The sequence below is a fragment of the Lichenostomus cassidix genome, chromosome 5 (assembly GCF_008360975.1).
Source record: "Lichenostomus cassidix isolate B80296 chromosome 5, HeHo_3.0, whole genome shotgun sequence".
Taxonomy (NCBI): Eukaryota; Metazoa; Chordata; class Aves; order Passeriformes; family Meliphagidae; genus Lichenostomus; species Lichenostomus cassidix.
This window is the reverse complement of record NC_139486.1, coordinates 12,295,800-12,321,943: the sequence shown is the minus strand read 5'-3', so window position 1 is coordinate 12,321,943 and position 26,144 is coordinate 12,295,800. Positions and strand designations below refer to the sequence as shown.

The following is a 26,144-nucleotide window of genomic DNA, read 5'->3' as shown; positions in this document are numbered from 1 at the left end:
TAATGACAGCACCTCAGCACACAGCACACTGCTACAAGACCAGGGCCTGTGCCCCAGTGCAAGTGGATGGGTGTAAGCTGAGCGTCTTCCAGGCCGCATGGAAGCCTTCACCCAGGATCCACACAGCACCCTGCAGAGTGCTCTTGGTCTCCTCCTGAGAATATTTTATCTTTCAAGACCAATGGTTTCCAAGGTACAAATTTAAATTTCTTGCAAAACTCTTTACCTCTCTTTATTATATCATTGAGAGATGTACAGGAACATTCTCATGGGATACAGCATACTGCAGCCAGGTGGTACCACTGCTTATGGAAAAAAGCTGAGCACAGCAAAGTTTTGCCAGCTTCAGGAGCTATTTCCCGAAGGCTTTACTCCTGACAGTCATTGTTGTCTCTCTAAATCCTTTGGTCCTCACACTTTACTTATCCAGCATCATTTAGGGAACTCTCTATTAAAACTACATGCACATTATCATGAATGAGAGCGGTGAGGTTTGGCCCACCGCAGCAAGACTCCATAAACATTTGTGGATTTTGCCACATCTGTACTTTCTTTTAAACCCTTCCCATTTTCACCTCACCAGCCTGCAGTTCAGCATAGACCAAGCCTTGCAACTGAGCCACACTCAGAAACACCCACTGATTTCAAAGAGATCACTGGGCCTGAAATGATGGGGTCTGGTGACAATATGTCCGTGTTCCCTTTGGCTAGTTTTGGTGTGCCTTCATTTTCACATCACTTTCCCCTCCTTGTGGTGACAAAAGTCAGGCATCCAAAAGGAATAAAGGAAAAGAAAAACTGATGGGGTAGAGGCCAGGGATGCATGGTGAGGTACCAGGGAGCATTTTCTCAAAGCAAGGGAGAAAACAGCATGGAGCACATACATCCTGCGTGCACATGGATGCAGAGGAGAGCCTTTAATATGAATGATTGAGGAGGAAGGGCAAAAAAAAGGAGGGAAATAAAAATACCTCAGATGTTAAACGTTATCCAATTAAGCTTAAAATAAACAGACTAGAGAGATGAAATCTTGATACTGGGGTATCACATTCTGTGAGGAGTCTCAGACATTTGTTCACAACATGGCACAAATGGCCCAGAAGTGGCCACAGGTGACAACTGAGGGTGGGCAGGCAGGAGGGGAGGGATGGGGAAATAGAGGGGGTCGCAGGCCCTTTTCCATTCCCCATCCTCTTCCAGGGTGGAGAGGGAAGGAGGAAGGATGGTGGGGGAGTGGTTGGGGCATTTTCTCTGCCTTTCCCATGCGACCCAGCAAAGGCAGCTCTCCCACAGCAAAGACGACATCACTTGGCAGCACTACTGACCTTCAGATAGCAACAAAAAAAAAAGTATTTCTATTACCTGACAACTGACAATGACATCCAAATGTGCCTGACGTCTCAGTCTGAATCTCAGTCTGAGTCCCGCCAACTGAGACTGCACGTGCACCACAGCAGGGCAGGCTAAGGCAGGGCGGGAGGGAGGCCAGTGCGCGGAGAGGTGACGTGATCACGGATGTGTGAGGGTGGGAGGAGGCAGCTATGGGAGCCCCCGGCAGGTTTGCAGGCCTGGACGGCCCTGGAGAAAAAACAATAGAAAAAACTGTCAGTCGGATCTAAGTTTGAAGGGACAGAGGAGGCATCAAACAAGAGAAGTGGGGGCTGCCTGCCTAATGCACAACACGATTGGGCTGAACCTCTCTCTGGGTCCGGCTGAGGCTGGTGGGCTCACACTAGGAGGGGGAAGAATAAGAAGAGACCTGGAGGACCCACGAACCCAGGCTGGGGGCCTGTGGTGGGGATGGAGCGGGGTGAAGGTGGAGGATGGCCAGCCCTGGCACGGAGCAGAGCCAGAGGCGGCGGACGTCGCCACCAGCACTTGCTCAGGGACCAAATCAAAAGGGGGATAATTGTTTTATGGCTGTGTTAATGCACTGAGCCGACACAAAACTGGGCAGGCTTTCTGCCGAGCCACCGCTGAAGTGGGCTCCACACACCAGCCGGGACAAAGTGTGGTGACTTAGAGCTCAAATGGCCTCAGTGAGATGCCAGGAGCCGAGCTCCCAGAAGAAAGCCTTGGCGGCCATGTGCTGCCTTCCCGCTTGAGCTGCGGCCAGTTGTGCATTTTGCATGCCCCGATTATGCAGGCTGATTCCCTACTGAGCCTGAGAGGAAGGGAACAACCTTTTTCCTGGTAGCTAAAAGATGATATTGTAACCTCCAACCTTATTATTTATTTTTAACCCCTCTAGGAATCACCTGCCATTTAAAAGCTGTATCTAAGAGTTTTCTCCTGCTCCACTGGAAAACCTTGCTCCTCCTGGCACTAGTCCAAACTGAACTCTGTGGCTTTGAAAAACTAAGATGCAAGTCTTAAATATCGATGTACATCTGCACAAATACAGACATATACACACACACACACACACACACACACACACACACACAGAGAATCATGTAGGACTCACGGTTTTGGCTGGCACAAATTAGCAGAGTTTAAAGGGAAGCTGAGTGAATGGCACCACTTTCCATCCATTGGGAATCCCAACCCCTCCATTTGAAACTGTGCTGGCCACTTAGTTATTAACTAAAGGGTAGTTACTAATCAAGGCCAGTTTCTAAATGAGGATATGTGATGGAGTAGTTGCCATTAAAAAGCTGGCATTTGCCAACAGTTACCACACAGCGGTAGATCAGAAACCACAGTTTCCCCCTGTATTTAGATCAGGAAATATGTGTGCTAATTGTGGGGTACCTTCTGGCAAACACTTTCTTTCTAAATGGTGGCATCTCTGGCTGTGCATGAGTGTGGTAGATGCAAACACCATGGCAGCAAGGAGAAATATTTATCTGTGTTTCCTCCAACCCTAGAAAAAACAACATTTCCTAAAGGAACTTACACTGTGGCAGCAAGGAAGAATATTTATCCATTCCGCTCCTGACCCTAAACATGCAACATTTTCCAAGGGAGTCTCTCTACCTTGAGAGTCCCTACTTGGAAACCAGGCCTGCATGTTGATCTGACAGCTACACATGTGAGGCAAATGGGGATACTTCTTCCTTGGCACAGCATCCAGCGCTCCAGTCTGCAAGGACTGCATTTGATTTTGGCGTTTATCTTAAATGGCTAAGAGACCACCAGTGCAAAACATTTGTGTGAAGCTTTTGCCAAAACCACAAGTGAAGAGTCTAAATTCCCTGCGTAAATACTTGAGCTTCAAGCATCAAGGATAAAATTTGTGCTCTTTTGTGAGGACTGGTTTTAAATAGAAGCCATCTCTGTGACTTGTGGGACAAGGAAGGACTTTTTTTTTATTTTGGGGGCTCTGTTGTTTGACTTTTGTAACTCTTTGATCTCTCTGGAAGTATTATACAAGCAGGTAATGATAACTGCTATCCAGATCATAGCTACATTGCATTTTTGGCAAGATGGTGCACTACGCATGTGGAAACTGATGTTGGACATGGATTTCTATGTGAGTAGGCACTGCTCTACTGCCACTGAAAGAGATATAAATAAAGTTTGCTTTTTTCATGGAACAAGCAAAAAATAACACAGATTCCCTCCAATAACTTAATTGTATCTTATATTCCTAATATAATAAAAATGCCTAGGCTGTGTTGAGCTGCCTGGGCACTTGTCCTTGCTTGGAAAGTCATGAGCTTCAAATGGCGATTTAGAGTAGAACCACAGGGCAGCTACATATCAGGTTACACTGAAATGTGTCTGTGGTCCATCATGACTAAGGGCACAGATCTTGCAGTCACTTGGCTCTCTATACATCATGATGCCTTACTACATGTTTTGAAGGAGATTATCACACAGAGAAACTATATGAAGCCCACCAAATGCACCATCTGACTCTACTGAATGGGGCTTAAATGTGGAGGTCCATGGGCCCTGGCACACAACACTACCCTGAGAGTAACAGCCTCCTCTCTAGCCATGGTGTTTTCCACATGTCCATTGGCAATGAATTTAGTGCAATCTGCACAGCCCTGTGGTGTACGAGAAGATGCAAAAAGCTCTCACCAAGTGGGTACAGGGAAGACCTCCCTGGATCTCTGGATGTGGAAAGGGAATAAAGGTCTCAAAGAAGAGGTTTCTCACCATCTGCTCAAAGGGATCCTGTAAGAGCCTCCCAACAGAAGTACTTGGGGCAAAACAGCAATCTGCTGTAACAAGCTACCTATCAAATTTACCAGAAAGACTGTATAAACCATATGCCAGTGAATGGATGGAACTGAATCTGTCACTCAGAAGGTCTTTTTCTTGTCCTCAGCCTGGAGAAGAGGCTCTGGGGAAACCTTATAGCAGCCCTCCAGTACCCGAAGTGGGCTGACAAGGCAACTGGTAAGGGACTTTTTACAAGATATGCAATGATAGAACAGGGGACAATGGCATTAAACTGACAGAGGTAGGTGTAGATTAGGTTTTAGAAAGAAATTCTTTGCTGTGAGGGTGGTGAGAGACCGGAACAAGCTGCCCAGAGAAGTTGTGCTCAGTACGAGGTTGGATGGGTCTTTGAGGTGCCCCTGGCCATGACAGGAGGGTCCATTTCAACCCAAACCATTCTATGATTCCACGACTGGATGTACGCGGAAGGAAATCTAAAAATTGCTAACCTAGTATCACAAAAGAAAGGAGAGGGTAAGGGAGAAGAAGGATGGACCAAGAGACACTGGCAGATGATCAGGGATTACTACTGTCACTCTGGAGTCCAGCACTAAGAGACAAATACCATGCAGCTGTCAGACAAGGAGACTTGAGTTTGTCCCTACAAGCAGAGTCAAATCAGGTGATTCCTCCTCCTCTTTACTACCACTTCAAGGTTTACTTCTTTGTTACTAATCAGGATAGTCCTACAGAATCAGATCAAGTGGCAAATCATGAAAATGGAAATCATATCCAGTGGCTTCAAGAAAAGGCAGGGAGAAAAGGAGGGGTCCACCATTAGGTACATGATACCTCTTCATAGCTATAGAAAGAATAAGAGTTGTGTTCAAAAATACTCAGCTTGTATTTACTAGGAACACATTCCCATTTCATCTCTTCAGCTCCTCTCTGTGGGATCCTATGTGTGATTTTTATCCCATAAAGGGTCTATTTAAAGCTGAAAATGAAGATGGAGGCTCTTCAACTTAACTGTTACAGGTGACAGACAAACACAAAATGAACAAACATAAAAAGATAGATAGATAGATAGATAGATAGATAGATAGATAGATAGATAGATAGATAATAGATAGCTAGATAGATAGATAGATAGAATCTTAAGGTGGTGCTGTGAATTTTCTGCTCAGCCCACACAGCAACAGGCAAGTGAGTGAAGCTGATCTCTGGAATTCCACATCCAATCGACCACATCACGTTGCACAGAGGTTTCAAAGAGAAAACACACCTGAGAGCCCCTGACTGCCACAAAGGGCACTGCCACAATCAGCACTAAAGGGAAAGCAAACTGCAAGAACTGCAATGCAATCTTAGAGGCAAATATCCCATCTGGGTGGGGAGAGCAGGCACACACATGCAGCATTGTGTCGCTCAGACATCCCTGACACGATGTGTGAGGCTCGATTTTCCTCTTGGGTCAGCACTGGGAAATCACTCACCTGCACTGCAGATCTCAATTATATATTCTGCATTCATTCTGCACGGATGCAAAGGGGAGTTTTGCACATAGCATGAGTGTGAAACACGCACAGGGACTGTCACCATGTAAATAAAACATCTGCATTGCTGATGGTAAAGAAAGATTTTGTTCTCATGCTTTAAAGAGGCTCAGCATATCCTCAGAGCCTGTACACAGCCATAGCTCATAGGTGATGTTGACTCCCATGCACCACTAAGAGCAATTTTTTTCTCTCTCTGCTATTTTTAAACTTGCAAAGAAGAAAATTAGGTAAATTGGACATGACCCCAGATGGAAAATGAACATAAAAGCCAAGATGAACTTGACAAAAGCCACAATCAAGGCATAAATTGCATCCTTTTGTTGCCTATCTCCCTGAGCCTAGGCACGACTGGCCATATGATATGGTGCAAAATACCACGCTCCTCTGGCAGATCTGCTGAAAAGTCCCTGAGCAAAACACAAAGATGGAGCCAAAGTGGCATTCACAATGTCCCATCTCAGCACGGCTTAGATCAGGGGAAGCAACCTTAAATTAAGAGCTCTGGCTTTACATCTCATGTCACATATAACTGCAGCCTCACATAGCTGGTGTGTCCCAGGGGTGCTGTGTGCTTGGCTGGGTGGGTGCCTGGGTGTGTATCTGTGTACAGGAAGACAGGCAGGTGCACAAACACGAGACGTGTGAGCCTTTTAACAGGGCACAAACCAAGTACTTCTATGTGTTACTCTGTGCCTGTCTGATGACAGAAAATCCAATCAATAGCTGGTTAGAGAATAAAGCTCGCTCCATTATTAAAAAATCCTCTTCCAATAAAAAGAAAAACATCTGTTCAAACAGTGCACAGCTAAAAATTTGGAGTGCAGGCTGAAGCCTCATCCCTGCCCTGTGCCCATCATGTTCAGGGAAAATACTGCAGATGTTTTGAGATGGGATTTACATGAACCATTGCAGCAGGTTTGAGCAGGCACTTCCAAAAATTATAGACAAATCTATCCACTAATCTCTCCAACATTTTTTCCAAGCTTTTCCTAAAACAAGTTGTCTTATCTGTATGACACCCTCTCATGTGGACTGTTCCCACCTGATGGTATTGTATTTCTGCCATGTCTCTTTACACAGACACCAACAGGGCTGGTAAGAAGATACACACAAGCAGACACGAGTACACACACAGAGAAACACAGAGACATGCAGAGACACACAGAGCAATGCCTGAACACCCTGTGAGGGGCAAACACACACAGCACCCTCCAGGAAAGGCAGAACGACTCCATGGTATGGGCAGACAGAGTCCTGTACACACTCACACCCACAGTCCAGCTCTCAGCCAGACACACCTGCACACCAGCCTTCACCTCACCCTCCAGCACACTCACAGCAGCTCAGGAGCAGTTTCCTCACACCAGTTATGATGCTTAGACTAAAACTTTGCTCAAGCTGGAAAGGGAAAAGTTGTACCGGGTGGAGAAGAAGGAGGGCAGAGAAGGGATTTCTTGTTGTATTTTGCTCAGGGATTTTTTCATTTTGGCAGACAAGGATTCCCTTTGAATTGATACATTTCTTTCTCCCAAGAATTTTGAATGATAATGCATAAATGAGTCATAGATCAAGAACAGCGACGTGGTGAGCAAGGAGGAGAAAGAGTGTGAGTGAGGGGCACTGGCACAGAAATTTGACAGTACCCCAACTCCCCCCCTTCCTCCCCCCATGCCAAGACATTAATTCTCACAAGTCGGAGAAAATTACTATGCATGAATGCAAAAAGCATGATCAGGAGTAATTAACATGGCTTCATATGCAAATTTTATTAATGCAGAAGTACAAAGTCATTATGCAAATGAAACTTACGTCAACTCTCTTGACAAATATTCATCTCTAAAGCTCAAGTTTCTCCCTTCTAATTTTTTTTTAAATTTTTGGTGTAAAACCAAAAAAAAAAAAAAGTGATGAGGACTGCTTGACAAGTTTGCAAAGTTGTTTTTCAACCGGAGAAATTTATTCTTGCATTGTTGATATATTTTTTTTTGTTGTTGTTGTTGGCAGGTACACGACAGCTCATGGAAGAGAGCGGGAGGATGGGGGACGCGGGCTACCAGCAGCAGGCAGCCAATCAAAACGCCAGCGGCTGTAATGAGCGCGATTGATGACTGTTTGGCTTTACTGCAGGGTAATGAACTAGAATCCAGTCTGAGGAGGGAAAAAATATGAATATTCATGAAGCTGTGCTCCTGCCTTTGATGATTAAAGAAATTTTTAATATTCAAATAAGCGCTTGCCAAGTGATTAACAAAGAACAAGCACGCAGGAATATGGAAATGGAGCTGTGGAAGATTTGGGAGTCACAGTCTGTGCAGAAAAGACAGCACAAAATTTCATAAACAAGATAGGCAGATAACCTAATTCAAATCTGAGCAAATAAAGGGGGGAAAAATCACCTTCTTTTTCATCAGTTTGCATATTGTATCAGTCACTTTGTTTTAGAGTGCAAAGGAGAATAAAATCAACCGATGCAATAAGATGGGGGGAAATATCCAAACCCTGAGAAACCCAACCCAGCAATTACAAAGTAAGAATCCCGGGTGAGAAACCGATAGGAAAATGATGGCTAAGTCCACTGTCTGCTGTGGGCTATTGCTTTTCAAAAGCAGGAACCTGCCTGATGCTGAGACCCTACTGGCTACTGAGAGCCGCCAACTTGTTGTATACGACAGGCAGGAGTCGTAAGTATCCTGAAATAACCAAGACCAGTCCCTGCTGTTAAATCCCTTTCCTTGGATAAAGGGCACACTGCAGGGCTTGACTCCTGTCTGGGAGAGGAGGGAGTGCAACAGAAAGACGAAGTATTATTGCCAGGGTAAAGAAAGCAAGAAAAAAACTGAAAAGGAGGGTGCAAGGAGGTCTCAGCTGCCCACCCTGGTAATCAGTTGGTAAAAAATGTGTTTTCCATGTCTGAGCCAGAAAGGTTCTCCACTCCCCACAGATTTCTGAACAAGGATACAAAAATTCAGTCACATTATAAAATGTCTGATAAGTTCAGGCTCTCACAGTTTAATAGCTTCACTAAGGATTCACACTGAAGCACATAGTAACAATATTAGCTGCTAAAATGACTTTGCAGTTAAAATACATCTAATTAGCAGCCAGCTCATTTTTTTTGTCTTTCTTTGAAAAACAGTTAACTTCAGGGCTACATTATACCAGAATGAAATGTGGTTGAGCTCTTTCTGTTACTCAAAAGCCAGAGTAAGGATATCTTCAAACTCTTAGGGCACTGGAAAACCAACTCACCTTTTTGTTATTAGATCCTGGGGTTTCACAGGCCTGTTTGCCTTTTCTGCAGACCTTTAAAAACTCTGGTTAATTATTTCTTGTTCAAAAATCTAAAGAAAGCATAGGCTAGATACCATTTAATAATTAACCGGTGTCTTCAGAATGTAAAATTTAAGCTATACTTAAAATTAAACAATAACAATTATAGCATGAGGACAATGTTACAAAATGCAAAAAAATGGCCACGATCAGAACCTTCAAAGTTGTAATGAAAACACATTATGCAGCTAATGGGATTTTTCCCCCTATATCTGCTCCATTTTTGGAGATACAAAAATACTCACTACTGATGTACCACAGAAAAGAACAGAAAAAAAAAAAAAAGGAAAATAAGGAGAGAGAAAAAAAAAAAAAGAAATGCCTAAACGTAAGTAAAGATAAGGTTAAACACCATGCCGGGGTATTGCTGGGAGTCTTTGCTCTGAATAATGCCAAGACCTTTCGAAGATGTCTGTTGTCTCTAGGTGCGTGTGGGCGGGTGAAGTGTGATATTACATAACACACACGCGGCAGTGGCTGTGCACAACCGTACTGATTAAAACGCTTGACTGTGAAACCCAGATCTCCATTTCCTGGGCTGTTTGTAGCTCGTGTCAGACCCCTGAACACCGTAAATGTTATCCTTTGTCTACAAGATTCCTTGGCTTTATTTTAATCAGTGCATTTTCTTCTTTAATGACAGAGGAGCAAGTACCAGCTCCTACAGTTAGTTGCTTTGAAGCCCTTCTTAAACGACCATTGAATTCTACCATACAAATGTGAATACTTAATATTTATGCCATATTTTCATTCTTTCTTTAAAAGAACCCCATTTACATATTTCTGGAGAATAATGATACTTCTGCAGGGCAGGTGAACACACATTTCTGCATATGGAGTCAATGGGGAAAAGCATTAAGAGTCCATATTGTAAAAATCAGCCCCTAAATTTAAGTGGCTTGAATTGAGCATGCAGCTGTGGTTGCCTGTCAGTAGTTAGATGCTGTAATAATAATAACAACAACAATAATAACAATAATAATAATAATCTTTTCATTTCTCTAGTGCCTTCCACGCAAAGATCTGGAAGTACTTTACAAAGATAAATAAACTGAGTTTGGAACACCCCGTGTGGTTAATAAATATCCTAATATATCTAAAGAGCATGCAATTCCTCTCACTGTGTAAAAATCCATGTATTATGTCATCCACATATTTGCATATGGCATTTTGGAGGCTTGGACACCAAGGGCAAGCTGTGGAGAATTTTACTCACCTTGAGACCATGTGAATTCACAGAAGTAGCCCACACCATGCCTGCAGGACTGTTTCTGCAGTGCCAAAACCCCTCTTTTAGAAAATGGGAGTGTGGGTTGTCGCTGGCCCCACTCAGGGGCTAGGGTGGGTGGCCCCAGGGGTATCCAGGTGCCACATGGCAGCACTGGCAGCATCCCTATGAGCCAGGTCCCCACAAGGACTCCTGCAGGACCACCTGTACCTCCCTCCTGCCTGATGCTCATCTAAACTTGCTCTCACCCCTTGTCTGTGCTATGAACATGAAAACAGAAAAACTGAAACATCTTGGCTCACCCCAATTAACACACAAGAAAAAGGACTCCCGCTTACCCAAGGCTGCCTTCATCTCTTCCCCATATTGTGCCCTCTGCCCACCCCACCAACACAAACCTTTGCCCCAGGAGGACCATATCCCTTTGCAATGAGAGTAACTGGGAGCAAGAGCAAGGGAAAACAGAGCAGGATTTAGCCTAAAAATTTCATAAGGCATAAGTAAATACGGCATATCAACAGATGTGCTAAAAATATAACACAGGAAACCAGGGAGCTTCCTCATCTCAGGAGGGTGGTCTTGCAGACCACTGGTCTGGGAAGGGGGTGCACATCCCAGGGCATGAGCCACCCAGGCTATGGCATGTTCTCTCCTGGAGGTCAGCTTTCCCCTTCCCACTGCCTGCCTGCCTGGTCTGTTCAGCCCCAACACACTTTTAAGCAGAGCCCAGATCTCACTCTGGGGACGCAGTGTCTGACACAAGGGTGGCCTGATCTGAGTTGCAATGTCCAGAAGCTACCACAATAAGCTAACAAACAAGAATAATCACTCTGATTTGTGGAGGGTTTTTTTTTTTCTTTTCCAAAAGGCATAAAGGGTAGACAATAAACAGTTCATCAATTTTCCCAAGTTTTTTCCCCAACTCTTGTAATTAAGTCCTGGGGAGTTTCAGTGGTTGTAAAAATCCTTGTGGGGACTAAAAATTATAGTCCTGATTATATCATGAATATTTCTATCTACCAGGAAATATTTCTGAAGTAATTGAAACATATAACTACCCCAACAGACAATTGCAGTAATTTAACAGGCCCTGAAATTAATAAAGGAACTCAGTGGATGGAAAGAGATGCTTCCAAAGGGCAAAATAATATGCACAGGCAGCTAGAGCAAGAAATCCCACAACAAATAACCAGAGGGCTTGACTTGTGGTCAAGAGGTTAAAATGAAGGAATTGACGTGGCCAGGGAAGAGCCACAGATAACCAGGAGTCATTAGCTCCAGTGGACTTCCCTGACTTGGCCATTCAGAACTGAGACCCACTCACACACTTGGCAGATGCTGCACTGCAAACGTATATCCTCAAGCTGAATATGGCCTCTGGAAAAGAGAACAGCAGGATTTGCTGCTTGGGTAAGTATCTCTGCCTAGCTCTGAAGTTTGCCTTCTACAAGTAGTTTTAAATTTTGTCCCTATCTCGCACAATAAAAAATAATAATTTTTTTAAACTTGGTGGAATTAGGCAAAATGAGGCTTTAGCAGCTCTTCAGCTGTTTGGCTGAGAAAACAATTCCTGGAATGGGAGGGAACTTGGGGAAAAAGAAGCAGATGAAGTCACTCTGCCCCTCTGTGCCTCAGTCTCCCCATCTGTGAAAATCGGCTAATGACATCCACCTGATTTAGTTAAATGTCCTGGAAACTAAAAAGACTCTGTAACAGCACTATATTAAGCAGCAGCACTGTTAACTGCTTCACTGCTGGAAATGCGAAGGGGAACCATCAGGTGATGTCGTGTCCCTGCACAGCACAGATGGACAAACTTAATATACAGAAACAATTAGCTTTGGGAGAGAATCACAGCTTCTGTTTTTTTGGCTCACCCCTTGCCAAAAGCAATGTAAGTGTAGACACTTTGTAAGTGCTGAATTTCAATGTGAAAAATAGTCTACCTGCCTACTGTGAATGCATACATCAGACTTAAAGTAATATAACTTTAAAACAAGGGGGGGAAGGGAGGGGCATTAACAGGCACACAATTTTGAAATTTTTCCTTGTGCATGGAGCACATTCACACCTAGCAGAGCAATTCACTTACACCAAGCAAACTTGAAAAAGCAAAGCAGTGTCAGTGACTGGGGAGGGAGCAGCAGGGATTTTTTTTAAATGAGAGTTCCCTTTGAGTTTTGGACCTCTCAGGGGAAAACCACTCCAGTTATGTGTGTACGAGTGGATGCAAGTCTGATAACTGAATCTGTCAAATTAAACAAGCAGAGCAATCACCTGGAGATGGTAAAACAACCCACCAAATGAGAAGAACACTGAGGATCTAAAGTTTCAGTCTTCAATTCACTGGACACCAGCACAACTAAGCAAATAATGCTCTCTGAATGGAAAAGGGGCTAGAAAATTAACTAGCTTTTAAATAATGAAAGAAAGCAGATAAATAAACCAGCAACCAGGAATTTAGTTCAGACTATAATGTAAATCAAAAAAAGGAAATAGTGAACCGGTGTTTCATTTGCATAAGGAAGCATGCTGGAAACTTGTGCCCAATCCTCCTGCTAAATAGAACAATGAAGTTTTACCCAAAGAGTTGGATCCAAACAGAATCTGGCCAGTCAGAAGCACTAATTAGACAGGATAACTGAACCCTGCACCAGGAGAGGTAAAACACAAATGCAGCATAGTAAGAACTCTTTAATCCTTTCACTCTGACACAAAACTAAGAGCAAAGGAAAAGAAACCAAGAACCATTTTACATAAAGAATTTTTTTCTGAGGTATATATTTTCTGGACCAGATTTCCCTGTAACTCTCGATTTACCCATTATTTGTAAAGAATAGCATCTTCCTCCATAGCATAAAAGTGTAAGACACAAAAAGGCTTTTTATTATCAAGTCTGCTTGAAATGGAAGCTGAATACACTTACCCAGGAAAGTGTATTAAAAAAAAAAAAACAAAATTATAAAAAAACAGAGATACTGTACAAACAAGGTGAGGCAAGAGAATTCCTTCAAAAATTCATGGTTAGGATGAGAAAGCAATATTAAATTCATACCTATCACCCCAGTAAAATAAAGGTGAGCAGACTTCTGTTTTGTTTCTGATGAAAATGTCAATATACTCAAATGACGGCTTATTGCTGTATATCACAGTCTAACCAAATCTTTCAATAACCTCCTGCATTACGAGCAAAATCTCTAAAATGTCACCAACTGAATAACTGAAATAGCCTGTAATTAGTTTCAACAAAGTCATCCTTTTCACCCTAATTTTATAGATGTAGATGGTATTTCTGTAGTAAGCATTATGAACCTTCCTTAAGGACAAGTGAAATCAAATTGTAAAATCATAAACAGCGATCTAGTAGTTCCTCCTCAAAGCAAGCCCTTTATTTGCCTGTAATAAATTCAAATCCAGTCTTCAGTCTCTTAATAGGTGATCAGAGAAAATATGCATGCACACCTAAACCGCTACAACAAACCTTATTTTTTAAATAACACTTCAATCGCTAATACAATAAAGATTGTTGTATCCCGTTAGCACTGGTATCATTATTCCTTATGATTCAATATTCTAATGACTGGCTGTAACAGAGGTTTATGTTCTGCAGAGGTTTATACCACTATTTAATGTAATTAAGCAAACTGGCAGCCAGTGCCTCTATGGAAATATCATTTCTATCACAGAGTATTCCCACCAGAAATTCAGAGGGATCATAACATACAAACTTTGATTCTGTTTATTTTTTTCCCCTGTTCTGAAACTGATCTGGCATTTCTTTGACTTAGTATTAAGTGGAAGAAGGAATTAATTTGGCTTCTGTAGACATGTTATTATTGACAATGCTAATAATCTATGACAAATGGGCCATCCCCGCTCCTCTCTTTCAGCAGGCATTGCAGCCTGCAACATCACTTTGCAAAACCCCAGAGCTGGACTCTTCTCCTGCCGGGAGCCCTGTGAGTGTACCAGCAATGGGGTTTTAAGCAAGCCATTAAAATGCTAATATTCAGCACGGGCCAGATCCCTGTTACCACTGAAAGCAGAACTAAAGCTTCTCTGGAGACAGGATAAGGCCCTTCCAATGTGATCAAAGAGTAAATACATGCAAAGCTCTGATGGGAAAAAGGATCTTTTTTCTAATTTTAAAACTAAACAGGGTGAGTCCACCAGGCTCATAATCCATGTTACAGTCACATCTGGGATCACTGACATCTGGGATAACAGCAGTGAGGAAGATGGGTCCAGGCTAAAAAGTTGCCACCTGGGGTCAAAGAGGAGCACTTAATACCCAGGATTCTGTGAAAATTGAGTTATTTATCTTTTAGGCTACACTCAACACAACTCTGCTGATGACAGCAAATGTGCCACACTATATATATTTGTTATAACAAATATATATGTGTATCTATATATATATATACACACACAGGCACTGCGCATTTTACCCTATCTTGCAAAGGACGCTCAGCCCCTAACTCAAGCAGGAGGTTTATAGGGCCACCCAAGAATGCAGGGTCAGGAGCAGAATTCAGACCAAAAACCAGAGTTCACCCTCTGCCTGCAACAGCAGAGCCAATTTGGTTAAATAAAGGGTTAGTTGCCTCTCCTTCCCAGCTGTAACGCTCCCTGTAGAGGGAAGGGGAAAAAAAAAAAAAACAGAAAAACTTTGAAAGTAAACCCACTCCCATTTGTGGGGGGGAATGGGACATGGAAGGATAACGGGAAAGGAAAAATGTCTGGTTCCTATTATTGCTATCTCCAGCACTTTCACCTCCACAAACAGCTTAAAGGAGAGCTTCTGGAACAGAAGTTCAACTTTCCTTAATCTGGGCTCTTAACTGCCAGGATCCGGTTACATTTTCTCCTTCTGCAGATTTAATACTTTTATTTTATATTCTAATGGGGAGTGGGGGGAGTAAGAGTGGGAATCTCAGTGTCACTCTAAGAAAGAAGTCACCGGGTTTTGCAATCCAGCAGCTTCCTTGGCAGAGGGAACTGCTGGTTGGCATAATCCACTCGTTTGACAAAACTACTATTTCTGGGCACAGGCTCAAAAACAGGTAGGAAGCAAATGCTGAGAAATAAGGAAGTAAAAACAGCCAACAGATTTTTCACTACCAAGAACGCCAAGAGTAAACATGATTTATTTAGCTGTGTTTAACATGTCTCTTCTGCACTAGACTGCAGAAATCTGCTTGCATTTAGAGCAGGAGGAGGAGGAGGAGGTAGGGGGGAGGGGATGAAAAGGGAATCCATTACGGCGCTCCGCTGGTACTTTCTGAATTGTTCAGTCACACAGTTTTATGGAGTACAAGTATTTTCTAGCCCAAAATATATTCATGTGTCAGAAGAAAGCAGCACTAATCTGCTGTTAATTAACAAGCTGCTGCTAACAAAAGATGAAGGACCCAATCCATACAAACAATATTTACGTGGGTGTCGCATGATTTTGTCACAGATCTTTTCTCTTTTCCCCTCCCCACCCCCCTCCACTTTTCCCCCTGCCTCCTCCTCCTCTTCCTCAGCACCCGTTTGCAGTGATGGAGCACAGAGGAGTCCCAGCTCCTCTTGTAGCTGATACCCACAGTGGAGGTGAGGGCACCAGCCATGTCCCAGCCCAGCCAACCTCAGACACGGTCTCACCTGAGCCAGCCAGCTCCGGGGCTCACGGCTGCCCACACAGGAAAAGGCTCTAGCACGTGTTCGCAAGTGAAATTTCCTCAGATCCTTCATTTCTGCGGGAGAGGCCATCTCCTGGCACTGTGCCCACAGTGGCAATGCTGCCGGGGCTCCAGGAAGTGGCATGAAGCTTCCCATCCTGCATCCATCCTCACCAATCGGTGCAGACACCACTGCCTTCCCCAGTGCCTGGCCTGCGATTTCATTTTTATTTAACCCAACTTTTTGCCGAGGAGTTTGGTGATGGGGGGAGCATGCTAAAAGCACAGAGACTCAAAGGGATTAGGGCTTGCTCAAAAATATCCACACACACACAAACGGGTAGGGCTGTGAGCAGGGAACCAGAGGGCAGCTCTCCCAGCCACAGCCCTGCTGCCCTCCCTGCTCCCCGCTGGCATTTTGGACAGTAGCACCTGTGGCCTCATCCAGAAGGGTGCTGAGCACTGCAGGCAGCCCCAAGTCCCTGCCGGATGCAGCTGGGCACTTTGGAAAATAAACCCATTCACATCTTTTCTGCCTCATCTGAGAAATGAGAGTGCATATCTCCTGTGGGCGTCTTAAAGCTGGTGCTGGCAAAGAGATGGGAGAGTTAAAACCAACAGCAACTAGCACTAAAAATTCCTGGACTTGTTCCACTCTCGGGAACAGAGCTGGGGCTGCAGGGTGTGAGGAAGGGCTGATGGTCTCCTGCGCTTCACCCATCAAGCCATGCCAACCTGTCCTACAGAAGGGTCACAGGGGACAGAGTTTGGGCGCTGCTCTGTACTGTTATCACACAGCCAGGGCTGGGAGAAGTGTAGGGACTGGAGGGTGGGAAGTAGAAGTATTTAAGCGTGATTCTAGAAGTGCCAGGGCTCTCCCGTCATGGCACGCTGGGGTGGTATTTCTGCTAGCACAGTTCTCTGCACACCCCAGTTACTGTCTCGCCCTCAAGGCCACAGCTTCCTCAGTGAGAAACAAACTCCACTGGAGCATGCACACATCTGCCCTTCCAGGTTTTCTCTCTGTACCCTTACCCCATTCCCTAAACCATGGGGTTTTCACTGCAGAAGTCACAACCACTCTCTCAGCACATCCCCCAGGTACCCTGGCCAGCACCCAGCCCCACCACTGGCTCCTTCCAGGACCTGCTCTGGCCTCTGACCTGGCAAGAGCCTCTATCAGGGACTAGCCCTGAATGCAGACTGGCACTGACTTTTCTCCACATCGTCATTTTGTGCATTTCCAGAGTCATCTTTGCCACTTCTAGACCAGCATTTTAACAGAGTCCTGGCCTGAGCACTTTCAAAGATCTATTTTTTTTTTCTTTTTTTTTAAGCAGTGATACTTGAAACACTGGCATTTACCATTTGAAAAGCAAATAAAACACATTGAAACAAGCGTCTTTAAAGAGCTAATGAAAGAGAAACAGATCCATCTGTATTGTGTTCTCCACTCACTATCTCTTGAAGTAAACCTTTCCAGATAGCAGGGAAGTCTCCCAACAGTGAAAACAATAGCAGTTCCCAAGCTTCCCGCAGAGGGAGTGAGGAAAACCAGTGAATTGCCCCACCCGGGTTAACGCCTGCTGCAAGCTGCTGGCTGCCCGGAAAAAAACCCAGCCCAATCAGCCTCAAGGCCCCAGCCCACAGACTTCACAATCCAGCTCATCAGTCCTTCCAAAACAAGCAGGTGCCTTTGCTAGGGGTCTCTAACCACCACTGCACCCATGACCTCCCCCTGCAGAAATGTTTCTAATGGATGTCAGACAGGGAGCGCTGAGGATTGAGGGTGTTTTTCCTTACCCGCAGAGCAGACATGGTAAGGATGAGGCCAGTCCAAGACAATGCACTGTCAAAAGCCCCCTGAAGGGATGGGTGCTTCTGTTGGCCAGCAAAGATGTCTTTTGCTCCTGTGTATTAGCACTGCTGACAGAAAACCATCTTGTGCATCCCTTTGGAGAAACAGCTTCAATCAGGTATCCTCAATCGGCTTCAAAATCAAAAATAATGTGCATCATCCTAAATGATGAGCTTGGCACAGTGAGGATAACATCCTCCAGGGGAGTCTGGGAGCTGGAGTGGGGGCTCATGGGGTTTTTTTTGGGAGTTTTGGGGCTTACTGTTTTAACTTCTTTCTTGCAAAAAGGCTCTGTACCATAAACATTAATCAAACACTATATTCTGCCTTTTAGTCTTGAACAATTATGAGTACAGTTTTGTGATCTTTAGCCATATTTACTGATACTCAAAGGCAGATTCTATCTTGTTAGATTGTTATAAATGGGACCCCAGGGAATCGGCACACAGGCGGAGGCAGATGTGAAAGAGCCTTCTCAGAGCTCGGGTGTGCTTCAGTTTTCTGCTGCTGAAATTACGAATGTTTTGGAGAAAAAAAACCCAACCAACTTTAGATTCCTCTGCCAGATCATTACAAAGAGCTGCCTGTAGATTAAAAAAAAAAATTTAAAAAAAGTGCCGTTTTGCTGAACTTAATATTTTTTAAGGTTAACTGTTACATTTCAAAGTGTGGTTTGCATGTGCTGGCCACTTGTATGCACAAAAGTTTCAGAGACAGACAGAGAAAAGGTTTCTGGTTATAAACCATTAAAGAAAGAAACCCACAAATTCTATCTCGTTCTCTCTTACTTAAATATGTTGTTTCAGCTCCAGACCTGTTTCATAATACCATAAAATAGAGGCATGTTTCCGACACTAGATTTGAGAAGCTGTCACATTAAAGGTAAACTTTTAATCTGCTAGAGACAAACAGCACACATTTTTATTTCCCGAGAAACAGCTCTTGAGAAATGTTTAAACAAGAATTTAAGAGCTGTGTGGTAAAGCCACATACAGGGGTCTCAGACAGCTACTGGGTTTGAGCTTCTTTTCCTTGTTTTTGTTTTTTTAATTCTTTAAATAACCCACTAAAAAGTAGACTTCGAGGAACAAAGTAACCAAGATGCATGGTAAAGTGAACCTCTAGGCTTGCTTTTATTTCTAGTTAATAGAAAAGAAATGTTTTAACTGAAACACAGGCCTGAATTTCTAGTTGTTCATCTCCATCTTTTTATTTTCTTGGGACTCACAATCAAATACTTTTAAGAAGTTAATTGTGTCACAATTAGTAACACATTAGTCCTCCAATATTTTTAATAGCAACCCAGGTTTTTCCCCAAGGCACTTAAAAATGGCAGGCTCGGCTATATTCTCCCTTTTTCAAAACTCCCATGCACTTTCTTCTTTAAAAAACTCCCACATGCATTTCACTTGGTCTGAAAATACCAGCTCAGATCTTAATCCTGCCAACGCTTACAGACATGCTTAACTTTCTGCACATCAGTAATCCCGCTGACTGCAGGACCGTTGGCGTACCTACAGCTCGGTGCAGGCTAAGGATGGAATCCGGCCTGCGCCCAAGCCAATGGCAAAACCCCCATTGACGTCAATAAGGTTGTGCTTTGACATCCAGTTTCTTGCAGGATTGGGACCATCCTCATTTCAAGGTACTTTCCCAAAATCTATTTTGGTTTGGGTTTTTGTTTGGGTTTTTTTTTTTTTTCTCTCTCTTTTTCTCTTCCTGCTCTTTCTCCCCCTCACCTCCCACACTCACTCTTGTGGGGCCCCATATTGAGACCACTTGAAAACTTCTGCCTTTCAAATCCCTCCACGAGAAAAACCCCCTCGCTAAGACAGGAAACATCCTTTGCAGGTAAAACTGAAAGAGACTATTTTGCTCCACTGTGTGCATTTGAGTAAACTAATTAAAACCTGGGAACTTGGGTTCCAACCAAAGCCAAGAAGCAATCGTTATGAGCTGAAGTGAAATGGGAAGCTCCAGACACTTAAAATCAGCTGTAGGGGGGAAAAAAAATAGAAAAGTAGAAAAGGAGGAGGGAAAAAAAGCGGAGGAAAGAGGGAAAGAGGGAAAGGATATTTTGTAATTTTTACTGTAAAGTCAACTCAACGCGGCTTGAACTGCACGGGGTTAAAATACATTTGGGGGGGATGCTATACAATGAGGGATAAAGCCCTGCTGAAAAGCAGGGGTGGGGGAAGCAGCGACAGCCGGCTCGGAAGCGCTGCAGTGCTGTGAAGAGCGGGCAGAAGTGAGCAAACCAGCTGAACCGCTTGCAGAATTAATCAGTAACAAAGAGGCTGGAGCTGTTGGCGGGCTTCAGCCCTTGAACCTGGACTCTGCTCTATAAATTTCAACTTGGAATGGCTCTCTACTTGTTGAAAGACAGGTTGGCTCCAGGCCAAGGCAGAGGGGGAAGAAAAAAAAAACAAAAGAAAAAAAATTCCTTCTTGCTCAGGAAACTTCCCTTCAGTTTCTAACTCTTTTTATGAGCTAGTAATAGGGCAGTCTAGAAAACGGGAAACAAAAAGTGGGTCTTGAAAGCAAAAATTACCCAGGAGCTGGTTTAATAAAGAAAATAAAACAGGTAGGTGCTAAATTCAAATCTGGATTTTGCCTGTACGCAAGTACATCAGCTCTAATAGAAGACTTCAGAGCACCTCGGCAATAATTCAAAGGAGACTTTTACGGTTACATTAGCTGACTACAGGTTTGACTCTGAAAATAATAAATGTCTTAAAAGAGGAAGAGGGCTGTTTAATCCCTGTCTGCAGTCTCATCTCGTTCTCTCCTCCCCCACCACTCCACCTTGTTTAAATGACCATTACAAAAGGAGTGTGGTATAAAAAACATGTAGACGCATCATTTATTCAACAGCATCTCTTTCCTTTTTTATTTTTCCCCTCTTCAAACAGAGGTGTGCAGCAGAACCGAGACTCTGCTCAACATCTACTCACTGCCAAGGCAGTTTCAGCCACAAATACCTTGCCGCCACCGTGCTTTCCCAGCATGAGCAGACAAGGAGTGGGCTGGAGCAGAGTGAGGGGCTGGAGTGCAGAGGGGGGAAGCTGTCAAAGTGGGAAGAAAGAAGGCAAACATCTATTCAGAGGCCAGATGCGCTGAGCAAGGTCAGCTGCAGAGACACAGCCCTTTGCAGCAGCTATGCAATTACATCCAAAGTCTGCACAGCACCGAGAGTCCCACAACCTGCATGCACGGGCTGGACCAGAGGATCTAGGGCAGCTGGAAGAAGGTCTATAATGATTTTAATTGCTCTTCCGAGATGCTAAAGGGTAGATGAGATGCTCTTTAGCTAGAGCAGAGGGGCTCATGCTCTGTACTGCTTGCAAGAATACATGCAGATAAAATACCCTAATGAGAGAATGGAGAGAGAAATAGGGTAAGTGCCAGCAGTGATCAAAAGGTGAAATAAAATAGTGAAATAAGACACAGCCTAATCAGAGCATGGAGGACAGGGATACAAAATCTTTTCACCAAAAGTGGCTGTTAAGGTAAATTAGATTAATCACTCCCAGCTCTCTTCCTCCCCAAACTCCCTTAATTTTAAAGAAGGGGCTGACTCCTGTAAAGCTGAACACCATCCAAGACTGCTGGACATTTAAAGCTATATACGTAGCATGCCTGCTACAGACACGTATCCTGTACTTCCACTTTCCAAGAAAACTGGGATCTGCTACTTGGTAGGTCTTTTCCATCTGCAGTTTTTATGGCTCTACCGAGGGCCCAGTGAGCAGTGTCCCCCTTTTCTCGCTCCAGAAATATGCTACCAAATGCCAGAAGAAGGAACGAGTTTAAGAGCTGTTTGGCTTAACAGTGGTTTGTGCTGATCACACTCGAATCTTGCTGCAAAGGCGTACACGCAAAGAGAAAAAAACAACAACCACTAAGTAACCACTTCACATCTGCCATTAACATTATTAAACTCCTTACAAGAGGTATCTACCCCACCTTCCCCACTACACACAAACATACACACACCCCCGAGCTCTGCAACACAGCATCTAGGAGCCAAGACGGCTCTCCTCACTGCAGCAACCACATTCATTCCTGTTAAGGGGTTAACGATTCATTTCCACTACTTCTCTCGAGAAAACCTACAATGAAAACATTGGCTCACGAAAGCGTTCTCACTGCCAGAATGCCACAGCGCGAGTGAAAAGTCCGTTTTGTTTTCATTACATCTCTGGGATTTCCGGCTTAACTCCTGAGCTTAGACACCAAATCCCTAGATACCCCACCCACCCAGTTTTTCTTCTTTCTTTTTTTTTTCTTTTTTTTTTTTTTTTTTTTAAATAACATTTCTACTGCACAGCCCACCAGTTACCATTTGGAGGGTGGGAGGGAATGGGGAAAAGGAACCATGCTGAAAAGGATGCTCTCATTGGAGAGAGCGCACGCATCTCCCAAGACAAGTGTTACCCGTTTCTCCTGGCTTCCAGGGTTTTCTGCTGAGAAACACGGTTTCATTTCTATACCTGGCCTCTCTCTTCTATTTCTTACCCTCTGGGCTCCCATCTTCCCACTCGGCCACCGAAGCCAGTGCTGAAAGTCAGCCCCAAATCTATGCCCTTTGAAGTTATGTGACATGACATAGAAATCCAAGCCTTTCTTGTACAAAAAGTATGATTACTTCACAGTTTTAGGGTTTTTTTTCTCCAGTTATGATAGAAAAATGTTCCAATCTCAGAAAAAACCTAGAAAGGTTCAACCTTTATGTCACAGCCGATTTGGTCACTGTGTGTATAGGCAGCACAGTTCAAACACCGGCTGAAAAAGAAAAACAATCTATGGAAAACACATGAAGGGTGGCAACCTCATGCTATAGCAACACTTCTGTCCTGCTCAAGCAAAGGAACCATTTCTGTGCCTTTATGTATTTATCAACTGTTGGAGAGGAACACCGTTAGAGACAGCTTTTTCTTTAATAGTACTTCCACACACCCAGCTTTTCCACACACCTTTAGCTACATCCCAATACAAAATTCCCACGCAAACACATACAAAATCCTTTTTTGCAGTCAACACTTCACCAAGCACAAGTATATTGCTAGTAGTTGCATCCACAGAAATGCCAAAGCAGTCCACAAGATGTTTGGGCGCTGCTTTTACTTTGCTCTTAAACAGTTGCTCACAAAGTCGTCAAGAAAAATGAGTAATGACTGGCTGAACAGTGCCTTTTCACCATTCACCGTTACTGTTGCCTATAAAAATCTACCAATCCTTCCAGGGTAATAATAACCAGATATGCATACAGTTTCTGGATGCGTGGCCCAAGCAGTTTCACAAAAGGAACCAAATAAAGGCAAAAAGCCACTTTGTTGGGTGGCATTTTTAGTGGGTTCTAACTCTGAGTGAGTCCAGAGTTCTTCCATTGGATTAAAAGAGGCTAACAGCAGTACCAACATGGTACAAACAAGCAAGTTTTGCTCTTAAAGAGTGACTCCTCACATGCATTCACCCCAGAGCAAGAAGACTCTGGCCATGTGTACTGAATGACCTTCTTAAATCCCCTCTCATCAGCCTGCAAAATGGCACTTCTGTCGAAAAGGTTTTACCCAGCATTGTCACTCATAAAACTGAAGATGACTATAACTAGGAAAGATTAGAGAGGGAGAAAATAACAGCAGCAAGCTCCTGTTTCTCAGTTTGGCACACCGCGCACTCAGGGACAGGTCCCTGCTTGTGTCACCCAATCAGTCCGGCATGGCCCTGCTGGTTGCAGGGGAGTTACCCCAGGTGAAACTGGGGCAGAGTAGGGTAAACTGGACCCCCATCACTCCTCCAGCCTTGGGGGAATCCTGCTAACCACATACAGGGCATGGAAGATAACTTTGAAAAACAGGATGGTGAGAGAAACAAAACTAAAAGCTAAGACTGGCAGGGAGAATTGAGGGCATAATATCCTCAGCGGTTTTTTTAATCTGCTTTTAAAACTCGGCGTGATTAGTTTCACTCTTTACTAGCAGATGCCAGGAAGCCTTGGTGCCTCAGTCCCCAGGCAGGACACGGCTGAGGTGGCAGTGGGGAGAAAGACAGGGTGGTTGGTGGCCTTGGGCTGGGTCTGAGGAGAGGGTGCTGAGTGGGGCCCCAGGGTGTGGTGGAGTTCAGGCAAGGGGAAGGAAGGGTTTTGTAACTGGCAGGTTTCTCACCTTTAACTCTTGCTGGGATTAGCAGGGTCTGTGCTGCTGCCTTGGTGAGAGACACGGCAACCGCGGCCCTGCGGCTGCAGCCCTGGGGATGGCATACTGACAAGCACCCTCCACACTGCCCTCTCTCAGGATCCCCCACAGGGCCAGTCATATTCCTTGGAAACCCCCATGCTGGCCTCCACCAGCTTAAAATATTAAGCCATTAGAATTTCAGCAGCCTTTGGTCATGCTTGAAGCAAACCTGGGAGGGCAGCTGCCTCTGTGGGCTGCTCCTGTGGGCTGTGGGGTGCCCTGTCCCTAGAGGAGAGCCAAACTCCCCAAGCATAACCCCCCACCCCAGCCCTGGGTGCAAGCAGCGCCCTGGGTGAGATCACCTGGCTTGTTTTTCTCTCCACACCCCAGTAAGGACCTCAGCAAAATCCCAGGGGCAGGAAGCTTGCTCATTAACCCACTCTCAGGGCACTGTCAGTTGACACCTTCCTTGTGTCATGTGTCCTCCCCTTACTGCTCAGCAGCACCAATTAGCAAACCGTGTTGCTAAATACCTGGTGAAGCAGCAAAGGAATAGGAGGAGGTGTCCAGGTAACTCCTCTGCACTCAGGAAAACCCTAGCAGATTCGAGGGCAGAAACAAGCCTGGAAAAGCCTCACGAAAAGGACTGCAGCTGAGTTTCTCAGGCACTGTTACCACACACTTCTAGAAGCCTCTTTTTCTTCACACACTGTTTTCTCCTGGCCTCGCTTTTACAAGTCACTCCTGCAAGACCCATTACCCCAGGGAGGTGCTGGCAGCAGCACCTGGTGCCATGACAGCCTTGGGAAGGGGATGGACACCATGCCCCATGCCAGCTCAGCTTCAGAGCACCTCTTCCCAACCTGCCTGACGTTGCTGTCACAGTACTTGGGCTGTTTCATCTGGCGTTTCCCTCCCCTCACGTGTGAAGGCATCACGATGGCTGTCTGAGTCCTGCAGTTAATATGGGTGCACGGGTCCATAATGGTACATTGTAAGTGAATGTCTCAGGGTAGACAGCAATAATAATTAGCTGTCATGATTTGAAAAAAGGATAATCCATGCCATTGAGTTAACAATCACTCACACAACACACATGGATTTAACTAATCTTAATTTGGAGAAAAATAACAATTCTAAATATATCTAATAGCCCATTTCATGGCAACCTGCAGCGGTGTTTATCTCTGGCTTCCAGCACATGCGAGTTATTTAGTTTCTCTCACTGGCAGTTTTAGCATTCAAAAGCCTGAAATGAACATTCATGGAGCAGGGGTTGCAGTTAAATCCTGCTTCTGACAGGGAGCCTTTTTTCATGATGTACATCTAGTACAATGTATGGAGCCCAGCACTGGTAGCTGGGACAGGATGAATGAGAAATTCCAATCAACCCCCTCCCCTTTCCTAGCACTATCTTTGTAAAAATTAGCTCACCATCTTAATGAACCTCTGCTGCTGCTGCTGCTGCTGGAGTTATATTTATGATGGTCTGCTGGTCTGAAGGTGCAGACCTGCCAGTGAACCTGGAGAAGGCCTAGTCCAAGTGCTGCTTGCCCCACAGAGGCTCCCTCCTCTCTGCTGGGGTTTTGTGAAACCACCCAGCATTAAAATCAAGCTGACTGGTACTTTTTCTTTAACCTGGGTAGTTTCAGAGAGTCCTGATAACAAACAGACCACCATGGGGAGGAGATGAGATACCATCAGTCAAACGACAGTGGGAGCACCGTCCTAGGTCATTCTTCAGCCAGGAGAGGTCACCTGGTTATGCCCAAGATCTGATAACTATGAAAGATAAAAAGAGGTATAAAATACAACAGCAGTCTCTTTTTTTCCAAAATGCCTGCCAGCAGTAAAGTAAAAGAAACAGTGACCGATAACTCCTCGCCAACTCATTGGCCTGGCTATGTTTTGCTGTGCGACAATCTGGTACATCTCTTTGATACTATCACACCCTCTGTAGAAGAGGCAGAACTGATTTTCAAACAGGTTAGCCAATTTGAAAACAGAAAAAAATAACTTCACAGGGCAGACTGCTCCTGAGCAAGTCACATCCTCCTGGTGCCAGCTAACATGCTACCACACATCTCACGGACAGTGGTAACTAAATGAAAACACCTTCAAAAACTTGGATTTGCAAGTTACCAGTCAGAGCAAGATGACAGATTTCATTATCAGAAGATCTTTAAAAGCTGATGGCAGAGACAAAGTTGC

At 44.4% G+C, this 26,144-nt stretch overlaps 1 protein-coding gene across 5 annotated transcripts in view; it reads right to left on the bottom strand.

Moving 5' to 3' along the window:
• The window catches only part of BCL11B (BCL11 transcription factor B), a 92,170-nt gene that overhangs the window by 47,492 nt on the left and 18,534 nt on the right, over window positions 1-26,144 (bottom strand). For 4 of the 5 annotated variants that reach the window (XM_085061420.1, XM_085061422.1, XM_085061418.1 and 1 more), the window contains exon 3: window positions 1,363-1,578. The exons of the other annotated variant lie outside the window; for it this stretch is intronic. In XM_085061420.1, coding sequence (XP_084917546.1) covers window positions 1,363-1,578 — 216 coding nt within the window. The remainder of the gene's footprint in view (window positions 1-1,362; window positions 1,579-26,144) is intronic. 5 annotated transcript variants of the gene reach the window in all.